This window comes from Gorilla gorilla, chromosome 13 (assembly GCF_029281585.2).
Source record: "Gorilla gorilla gorilla isolate KB3781 chromosome 13, NHGRI_mGorGor1-v2.1_pri, whole genome shotgun sequence".
Lineage (NCBI taxonomy): Eukaryota > Metazoa > Chordata > Mammalia > Primates > Hominidae > Gorilla > Gorilla gorilla.
Window position 1 is genome coordinate 91,432,467 of NC_073237.2, and position 10,633 is coordinate 91,443,099.

General features: G+C 45.3%; 1 protein-coding gene across 12 annotated transcripts in view; it reads left to right on the forward strand.

Annotated features, from left to right (window-relative positions):
- The window catches only part of AOPEP (aminopeptidase O (putative)), a 362,088-nt gene that overhangs the window by 254,468 nt on the left and 96,987 nt on the right, over window positions 1-10,633 (forward strand). For 9 of the 12 annotated variants that reach the window (XR_008668203.2, XM_055349953.2, XM_055349961.2 and 6 more), the window contains one exon: window positions 16-76. Coding sequence is in view for 11 of the 12 variants with exons in the window: in XM_055349953.2 (XP_055205928.2) it covers window positions 16-76 (61 nt within the window). In the remaining variant the exon portion in view is untranslated. Of the gene's footprint in view, window positions 1-15; window positions 77-1,203; window positions 2,875-3,248; window positions 9,630-10,633 lie in introns of those variants that run through there. The other 3 variants (XM_063696579.1, XM_063696580.1, XM_055349958.2) reach the window with 3 other exon arrangements.

Below are 10,633 nucleotides of genomic sequence, written 5' to 3' on the forward strand. Positions count from 1 at the left end.
GTTTTATTTCTAAAGGCTTGAGCTGTCTGTTGAAAACATCTACCAAGACTGGCTTGAGAGTTCCGGAATACCAAAGGTAACTCAAGATAACCACTTTGGTAGAATCCATGGAGAGTAGTAAAGCTTGCTGCTTAGCACATCAATCATGACAGTGATTTCTTAATATATGTGTAGGAAAGTAATTATCTTACTGAGTGCAAGTATCTGTAAGTCAGAACACTAGTCTCTCTTCCTCATTTCCCCCGCTCATTGTGGGGTGTGCCTCTGGCCACTTTCAAGTGACCGTGGTATACGTGGAAGTGATGGTAGCTCCTGAACTCCCTGCTAAATGAGGCCCTGCAAGACGTGGGGTAGATTTTGGGTGGAACCACCAGCCAACAGTTCCATGCCCCATGGGGCAGGTGGTGGGGGGGCAGGTGGCAGGGGAGCAGGTTGGTGGGGAGCAGTCAGCCTCCAGCTCTGCTCTTTGGATGCGGCCCGACACAGGAGTTGGTTTGCTGCCGCCGTCGTCTGTCCTGCCCCATGGTCCCTGTCCCTTGTTTCCCTGACATGCCTGTGGCTCCCTCGTCTCCTGGTTCTGCATTGGGCTCCTGTCTCAGGCCGGCCTTCTCACCTGGCTGACCCATTTCCATTCGTTTCTCTGTCTTAGGGACCTGGGCTCATCCCAGCTGGAGATTGTTGTTCTCTCCCTCCCTTTCAGTCTATGGGCAACTCTAAGGGAGAAACCTTTGCCTGGCCAGCCCTAGCTCTGTGGAAATCACCTGGCCTGGAGCTCCTCTCCCCGTCCACTCTCCTCTGGCCCTGTGCCTCCCAGAGACCATTGGACAGCCCAGGCCCCTTTGCCAAATCAAATGCTGGCCATGGCAAGCCTAGGCCCTGGGAAGTCTGAGGGTGGGATCCCAGATGCGCGGTCAGAGGACTCTGCAGGCTGGGAGCTCTCTCAGTCTGGGGCAGCCCCCAGAGCGGCTGCAGGCTGGGCCTGACCCAGGGTCATGGGCCTTGGCATCTGGGGGCGGTCCCGTGTGGTGAGGCAGGCCCTGTAGCCTGCTGGTTTCTAGTTTCATGGCTGGTTACATGAGCTTCCCCTTAGGAGGGTCTCAATGTCAGTGAATGTCTGTGAACCATGAAATGAAGGGACAGGAGGGGTTGTTCTCCATTACCTTTTCATCCCCCTCCTCACATCTTTGTCCATTTTCACCACAGGGGAAATGTCGGCCATCAGCCACCATCAGCCACCATAAGCTCATTCCTAAAAAAGGACAGTTTGCCTTCAGTTCAGGAATGTGTGTCACCTGTTACAAATTATTTCTTTGGTCCAGTCCTTCTGGGAGGAAAAAAGAAAAAAAAATCCCGAGTTTTACAAACAAAACAGACCAGGGGTGGGACAAGGCAGTGCGTGGTTGGGGGCAGCGCCTTTCACTCACGTGTGTGACAATGAGGGCCCGTGAGCTCTAAGACGGTGACTTCCAAACCAGACTACTCACTGAGGACAAACATCCAGGAAAAACAAGTTAAGGTTTGTCTAGGTGTGAATAACCAACCCTTTTCCTTCATGTTTCAGATGGGAGTGCAGGTGGTGGGGGACATTTGCTGAAAAACTGCCTTGTGATCCTAAGCCAGGCTGTTACAAGGCTCCCAGACATTCTTAGTGTGGCCTGGAAGCTGGGAGCTCCAGTAACTGGCTCCCAAATTTCCTGGCCTGGAACAAGAAGGCTGCTGTTTGCAGCCATTAGCCCCTAGGGAGGGGAAAAGAAAGAGACCTTAATCCAGTGCCCAGAAGCAGGCGCACTCCACTTAGGCTGTGGTGCTGGGGCTGGCTCTCACTGCCGGGGGCTCTGTAATTTCCCCTGCAGAGGAGGAGGCTTTAGCTGCCAGCAGGAGGCTTTTGGTTTTCATTAAAAGAGGGAGGGGTCTGTGGCAGGGAGAGATTTGCCTCTGAGCTATACATTTTTTCCAAAGGTCTAGTTGCATTAGTGACAGCTTATAGTGTAGACAAGAATCTCTGCTATAAACTGAAGAAACCTGCTGTCAAAACAGCCAGGTGCAATGAGGCCAACTGGCTATAAATTGTGTTTAAGACCCAACTGGTATTTCCTTGGGTGCTTCACTGTTCAGTAAAAACAACAGGGTCAGACAGAAAAGACCCTGATTTAGCGCATGATTGGTGGGTGATCGGATGGTGTCTTTGCATCTCTTCTACCCATTTCGGCCGTGATTTCTGCGGCTGCTGCTGATTTATCTACTCTCAGCCCCTTTCCCACTCCTTGAGAGTTCCTTGCCGTTTCCACTTCATTGAAAGGCTCTACAAGGACCTGGGACCCTCCGGTTGCAGGAGGCTTGTGGTGAATAGGACACCTTGTTCTTTGTCCCCATCATTATAATATAAAGTTACTAGGATGCTTGCCCTGGAATGACAACCAGGGCCCTGAAATTGCTCTGATGCTCTTTGTTCTCGTAAAAATTTCTGTCTACCAGCAATTGAAGTCATTCATGACAAAAGAGTCATGTTCTACTGGTGGAGTTTTCATTCCACAGGTTACAGAGGCTTTTTGTCTTCTCTCAGGAAGACTTGCCTTGTGGTTGGCCTCGATTTTCCTTTTTGGCTACGTTGAATGGAAATCATTTTTAAAAAGTGGAAATAGCTTCAGTAAAAGTGAGCATGAGCCCTGAAGAAGCAAAAGAAATTGGATCCTAACCTCTTTAAAGAATAACCCAACTCTATAACCTTTGGCCTTACAAAGAGATTTAAAATTGATTGTGCCATCAGTACTATAGATTATTTCCTTTTATGACTTTTTTTTTGGTTATAGAAGAAGTACACATTTACTCTGGGATATAAAAAAGTCTAAGAAAATAAAAATGACCCAGAGACAATTTTTTATGTACATCCTTTCACTCATTGTTCTGGGTATATAAATACATATTTTACGTTTTCCTTTCTCTCCCTCTTTAAAAGTAAAAATAACATGCCCTCCGTAGCAAATTCAAACAATAGCAAAATAGAAAACGTGAAACTCCTCGCTGCCCTCAGTTATACCTCCAGAGATCACCCGCACCTGAGAGCAGCCCGCTGTGTGTCTGCCCACACAGTTTCTGTGCTGAACAGCGTGTAGGCGCACATTCTTTTGAAATAAAATTGGAGTCTTATCTTCCAAACTAAGTTATTCATTTAAGGATATACACTGAGTAGTTTCCCACATCCCTTAATATAATTCAAGAGCAATAATTTTTTTTTTTTTTTGAGACAGGGTCTCATTGTGTCACCCAGGCTGGAGTGCGGTGGTATGATCATGGCTCACCGCAGCCTACACCTCCCGGGCTGCAGTGAAAGGGCAATACTTTTAAAAAGCTGCACTGCTTCCTGATGAATAATACCATAATCAAACTTACTCGGGGCCTACCCCACACTATTAGAATAGTATATTGTACAATTATTCTCAGAAAGTTGCACATTCTGCTAATTTGACAGCTCTATAAATAGATTTTGGATTTTTTTTCATGTCCAAACAAAGGTTTCCCTTGGCCCCATAGCCATATATTCTGGTCTTCTTTTAAAACATTTATATGCAAATACACTAGAAATAAATTTCTGCATCCAGCCTTTCTTCTACACTCCTTATTTTAGTTGCTACAGAACTGCGCTTTTGTTTTGTTTTGTTTTTTTGAGACAGAGTCTCACTTTGTCACCCAGGCTGGAGTGCAGTGGCACGATTTTGGCTCACTGCAACCTCCACCTCCCGGGTTCAAGTGATTCTTCTGCCTCAGCCTCCCTAGCAGCCAGGACTACAGGCAGGCACGCATGCCTGCTAATTTTTCTATTTTTGGAAGAGACGGGGTTTCACCATATTGGCCAGGCTGGTCTCGAACTCCTGACCTCATGATCCACCTGCCTCGGCCTCCCGAAGTGCTGGGATTACAGGAGCGAGCCAGCCAGTTTCTACAGAACTCTGACTCCTCCCTTTCTTTGATTTCCTCCCTAAATTGCCAAGTCCTGAGGCCCTTCTGTACACACTTATCAAATGTCTAATTTTCTTTCCTAGCACTTCTGCCATTTATAAATTATATTTCGCTTGGACTGGTGCAATAGCAAACTGGTCTTTTAGCTCTCTCCTTTTTGATTCATTGTTCACATCAATGCCAAGTAAATCTTCCCACAACCCAGCTCAGACCCACTCTTCTCACCGGAGACTTTTCCCCCATGGACAATGGATTTAGAACAAACTCCTTGGCCTGCTATTTGAGGCTACTAGCAGACTGGTCAAAGCCACCCTTTTCAACTTTATTTCCTGGCATTCTGGAGATTCACCTGCTCACGACTGTCAGTGCACAGGTATTTGCAAGCTTTTCCATCAGCCTGCCTTTGTGCATGCCCTTCGCTCCTTGGCATGCTTTCCTCTCCCTCTCTTTAGCATACATCACAACCTGCCTTACATGTTTCTCTCTGTATCTGTCCCATGCCGTCCCCTCCCTTACCCCCTCCCCCGGAAACAAGGGTTATGTCTATAAGCCTCATCCTGTAGTACCTGTTGTGGTGCTTATCTCTTTTGGGCCTTGCATATATTAACAGTAGATGCTCAGGAGCTCACCGTCCAATGCACTAGCTACATGTGGTTGGTAAGCACTTGAAATATATCGAAAGCACCTGAGGAGCTAATTTTTTTTTTTTTTTTTGAGACGGAGTCTTGCTCTGTTGCCCAGGATGGAGTGCAGTGGCATGATCTTGGCTCACTGCAAGCTCCACCTCCCAGGTTCACACCATTCTCCTGCCTCAGGCTCCCAAGTAGCTGGGACTACAGGCGCCCGCCACCACGCCTAGCTAATTTTTTGTATTTTTTAATAGAGACGGGGTTTCACCGTGTTAGGATGGTCTCGATCTCCTGACTTCGTGATCTGTCTGCCTCGGCCTCTCAAAGTGCTAGGATTATAGGCCTGAGCCAGCGCGCCCAGCCGGAGCTGATTTTTTAATTTAGTCGTAATTAAATTTAAATTTAAAATCTCATAATTTAGTTATTGTTTGAAATACCTTGGGTATGTGAATGAGTCTGCTTTTTCAACTCGGACTGTTATGAAATATAAATAGAGACCAAACATTTCTGATGAAAATTTAACACCCAAATTGAGATGGACTGTGAGAACACATCAGATTTAGGAGACTTAGTACAAAAATGGAGGTAAATATTTCATTAATGTTTTTAAAAATATTGGTTACATGTTGAAATGATAATATTTTGGATACATTGCAACTCAATGTATATACCCAATAAAATATATTAAAATTAATCCTACCTGTTACTTCTTTTTAAATGTAGCAACTAGCAAATTTTAAAAGACACATGTGGCTTGCGTATATTCCTGTTGAATAGAGCTGTTCTAAAGCTATTAGTTTTATTAAAATCTGAGTGCATAATGCCTTAAAGTCACCCACAGAATAGATATGAGTAAAATCGTCTGTATTTTTGTCAAATGCGGGGTAAAGATAGAGCTGGTTAATCCATAGACACCCTTCAATTTGCTGTGACAGCATGGATGATGAGAATCCACAGGTACGGGGCGGGAGTGCTGGGTTCACAGTAGACATTCAGAGGGCATGAACTAGCAGCCTTGCATTAGCTGTGGGTTTCAACTCCTGGTGGACCAGTTTCCTGAGGTGTGAACCACAAGCACACCGCCTCAGGTGAACCTCACGTGTCTTCTGTACCTCAGTCTCCTCTTTGGAGGAAGTGCTCAGCCGCCAGTTCCTGGCAAAATCATCACAGCAGCGGCAGTGAGGAGGAGAGAGAAGATGGGAAATGAGCCGACAATAATGTGTCCCAGAAATAGGCAGAAAGCAACTTGGGTTCCCAGACTTGCTCCTGAATCCCAGAATTTAGAACAACAGGTTATTTTGTCATCTTGGGAAAATGCTGCTTCTTTCCGAGCAAACACCTGCAAGTTGCCAGAAGCTGCATGAGCACATGATAGAAAACTGAAGTCTTGTAGGGAAAATGCTGCAATCACAGAATTGAGAATACTTGATAAGACAGTATGCAGGAGGCTTTATGTCACTGTAGTCACGATGTGCTTTTAGCACAGAGAAATCCAGCTGGTTTTATAGGGGAATGACTAGTAGACTTCTTATAGCACATGTTATGCAGTATTATCAATATAATTTTAAGGCCTATTAGGATACTCAATCTCAGTGGTGTCCAGAAGAATTCTGCATTTAATGGTCAGTCAAGAAAACTGAAACTGATTATTTTGCAAATTTCAGAGAAAGTATATTTTTCAAATTATATGAACCATGATATGTTTGCTTCTTTTATATCTATAATAGCAGTTGCCATAATGTGGTATACTATTTGGGCTGCTAATAATTTTGCTGTCATTTTTGTCCAGTAGTTAAACTTGTATTTTCTAAGTGACTAAACATCTTGTCAAGGATCCTTAAAGACATGTGGAATAGGTTCTGTGGCCTCACTTGAGGCAGCACCCAAAATGCCTGAGTCATCACAGTCACTTCCGTTCATCCAAGCACCTGGCCCCCTCCATAGGCTCTTCAAATTGCTCTACTGCTCAGCAGAATCACAAGACAGGGAGAGGGTTTATTAAAATCTTTTCATTTTTAGCTTAATTTCCTTTATTTTTGGCATCTAAGGCTTTGTGCTCAAATGAGTTTGCTGGGGTTGCCATAACTAAGTACCACAGACTGGGTGGCTTAAACAACAGAGATTTTTTTCCTCACAGTTCTGGAGGCTGGAGGTCCAAGACCAAGGTGCCAACAGGGTTGGTTTCTGGTGAGGCCTCTCTCCTCGGCTTGCAGATGGCCACCTTCTCATCATGTCCTCATGTAGTCTTTGCTCTGTATGCGTGCACATGTCTGTCCTTACCTGCTCTTTTTATAAGGACACCAGTTATATTGGGTTAGGGCCCACCAATATGACCTAATTTTACCTTAATTTCCTCCCTAAAGGCCGTAACTCCAATACAGTTGCATTGTGAGTTGTACTGGGGTTTAGGAATTGAATATATGAATTTGGTGGGACACAATTTAGCCATTCCTATTTACCTTATTCACAGTACGTCTCTCACTAGTTCCGCATTCTAGTGAATCCTTTCAGAATGGCCAATAAAAATTACTCAGCGCAACCTCACTGCATTTTATTCCCCTATGGATGAATATGCTTTGGGTACATGTTTTGGTCCCAAATGATGTTAGTATCTAGTGAGTGCACAAGAATTAAAAATCATGTCTTCATGGCATGAGAGAGAAATAAATGTGGGAAGGGTCCATTCCCCCAGAAAGTGGTAATAGCTGAAGGTCTGTGCTGCGTGTTGTGTAACATTGGGGCGTCTGATTTGACACTGTCCAAATATATTGACCTCTTTACAGCACAAGGCATCACAATGAAATGAGAAACATTTTCCTCTGGTGCCCCCAAATGAAAGCTGTGTGCTTCCTTCATTTCTGTCTTTCAAAACCTGATTTCCAGAACGAGTTTGAATCTCATTCACAGTAGTCTAAGACTAGACTTCCAGTGAATAACAAGAATTAAAAATGTTTCCTCTCTCTTGAAGATTTCCTTTGTAAGTGTCAGAGCTTAGAGCTTAGGCTTCTATGGTAGAACTGTCAAGCATCCAGACCAGATGGATGATATTTGCAAGAGGAAGCTTCTTCCAGGATCTGAAATCAGACCTCTGAGTCCAGTCCTTTCCTATCCTTCTTCCCATGAGTAGAGCCCACACATAGGTTCTTGATGAGAGACTGTGGATGATTCAAAGATGAGAGAAATACAGGCTTTGCCTTCAAGATGCTTAATAATTCAGTAGGAAAAATAGATACATAAATAACTAACGTAAGGCAGAAAGCAATAAGTAGTGGAAAGCTTAGTGTTCAGAAGAAAGGCCATTTCGATTTGTGGAAGCAGAGACAGTTTAGGTACCATTTGAAGCCAATCTTGAAGGACAGGCAGGTAGAGCGTGGGCAGGTGGAGATTGTGGAGAAGGCCCTTATGGGCAGGGAGTGTGACATAACCAAGGTGTGCTGCTGGAAAACTCAGTGTGCCTGTTTGAACAGCATCAGGCAGAGTCAAATCTCAGTGCTGGGAAGCTGATTAACTAGTGTCACAACCATGATGAAGGTTCAGCGGGTAGCATCCCAGCCCCAGTGAAATCAAGGTGGCATCCTCAGCTGGAAGGGTGGGGGCAAGAATCCTTCCCATTCAGCCTCCTTCTCATTCTCAGGTCCCTCCCAGCCCCTGCAACAATCTAACCAAGGTTGTTCTGCTCCTGAATAATAGAGGGATGAATTCATTTTAAATACTGATAAAATATACTGGGTGAACGCATTTTGATTGTGATTTGGGGTTGTAATCTTTTCCCTTTCTGTTTTTCTTGTTGGGGACATGTTTAATTCTTGCTTGTTTTACATAGAGGGCAGGATCTGTGAGGGGGAATGGTTAGTGGGGCAGGACCCAGCCAGATTACACAGGGACTTGAATGTGATGATAGAGAGTTCCTACAGATTGAGTAGCCACTGATGCTTGTGCAAGGAGTGACAAGACTTGAGCAGCATGTTTAGATAAACATGGTCAGGTGGGTCAGCAGCCTTGCCTGGAAAGACAGCTCCCTGGGTAAAAAGCCATGTTTTCCCCTCTGTGCAGGGAAGAGGTAGTCTAGTGGAGGGTGTGGAACAGCTAGACTGACTTTAGCACCTTGGTTTCTGACTGAACTTTCAGGTCCAGAAGCTCTTCATTTACATGGATACTTCTAAAAACAGCATTAAGTATCTAGATAACCAATGGTGTCTGTCTATCCAGAGAGGACATGCAGTGGGCTGAGGAATGCCTATATCCATGGGAATGAGTAGGAAGCCACAAGAAACAAGCACAGATCAATGTGATGCAGCTGATGCACCCAAATCTTACTCACGACGGGGAAGGACGTTGGGAAGTCGGCAGGGAGAGTCGATTGCCCACAGCTTTCACAATCTCGGATTAGACGTACATTTTTTCAGTGAGCACAGAGGAAGGCATATGAGAATGGCTTTCTCATTAGGGATAAAGGGCATTTGAGACATTTTTCCTGTAAAAAGAATAAGAATTCTGAACTGGCTCAGATGCAAACAGACACATTGAAAGTATGACACTGTAGAGAGAAAGCTAATATTTGCGAGGTGTATGAAGGATAACCCAGTCCTGCCTTCGAACATCGAAGGATAACCAGAAGGAAAAGGAAGCAGAGGCCACTAGCATTTAAAAAATGCAGCTAATGGAGACAGTTGGTAGTGGCCCATGTACATGTGGGTTTTAATAATAGGATCAAGCTGGGTTCTTGCTGGAAGTCTAGCTCTGCAGGCTTGAGTTGAAGGTGCTCAGGGAGACCTGGTCATCAGAATCATGTAGGAGGCGGATTAAAACTGCAGATCCCGGAGCCAGCCCAAACCTGCTACTGAGTCAGCATCTCCATAGGTACGGCTGGAACTGGTCAACATAATCCGTAATTATCTCATATTCTGAAATATATTCTATCAAAATAAGTTTCTTTTCTTTTTTTTTTTTAGACAAAGTCTCGGTCTGTCGCCCAGGCTGAAGTGCAGTGGCGCAATCTCGACTCACTGCAATCTCCGCCTCCTGGGTTCAAGCAATTCTCCTGCCTCAACTGGGGCAAACTCTCAGGTAGCTGGGATTACAGGTGCACGACACCACACTCAGCTAATTTTTGTATATTTTGTTTGTTTGTTTGTTTTGAGACAGAGTCTTGCTCTGTCACCCAGGCTGGAGTGCAGTGGCATGATCTCTGCTCACTGCAAGCTCTGCCTCCCGGGTTCATGCCATTCTCCCACCTCAGCCTCCCGAGTAGCTGAGACTACAGGTGCCCGCCACCACATCTGGCTAATTATTTTGTATTTTTAGTAGAGACGGGGTTTCACTGTGTTAGCGAGGATGGTCTTGATCTCCTGACCTCGTGATCCGCCCACCTCGGCCTCCCAAAGTGCTGGGATTACAGGTGTGAGCCACCGTGCCCAGCTAATTTTTGTATTTTTAGTAGAGACGGGGTTTCACCATGTTGGCCAGGATGGTCTCGATCTCCTAACCTCGTGATCTGCCTTCCTTGGCCTCCCAAGGTGCTGGGATTACAGGCATGAGCCACTGTGCCTGGCCAAGAAGTTTCTTTTCTAAGTACAACCTAAACCCTTAGAATCCTTCATTTTTATACCCTTCCTGAGTAACCCAAACTTTTTTTTTTTTTTTTTTTGGGGGACAGAGTCTTGCTCTCTTGCCCAGGCTGGAGTGCAGTGGCGTGATCTCAGCTCACTGCAACCTCCACCTCCACGAATCAAGCGATTCTCCTGCCTCAGCCTCCTGAGTAGCTGGGATTACAGACACCAGCCACCATACTCGGCTAATTTTTGTATTTTTATAGTGACAGGGTTTCACCATATTGGCCAGGCTGGTCTCAAACTCCTGACCTTGTGATCTGCCCGCCTCGGCCTCCCAAAGTGCTGGGATTACAGGCATGAGCCACTGCGCCCGGCCAAGTAACCCAAACATTTGGCTTTGTGGTTTAGTTTATTAGTTCAAGCAGTTTGCCAAACATTGCGCTGGGTGGTTTGCATATAAAGCCGAAAGGGCACAGACCCTGCCCATGAGCTCAT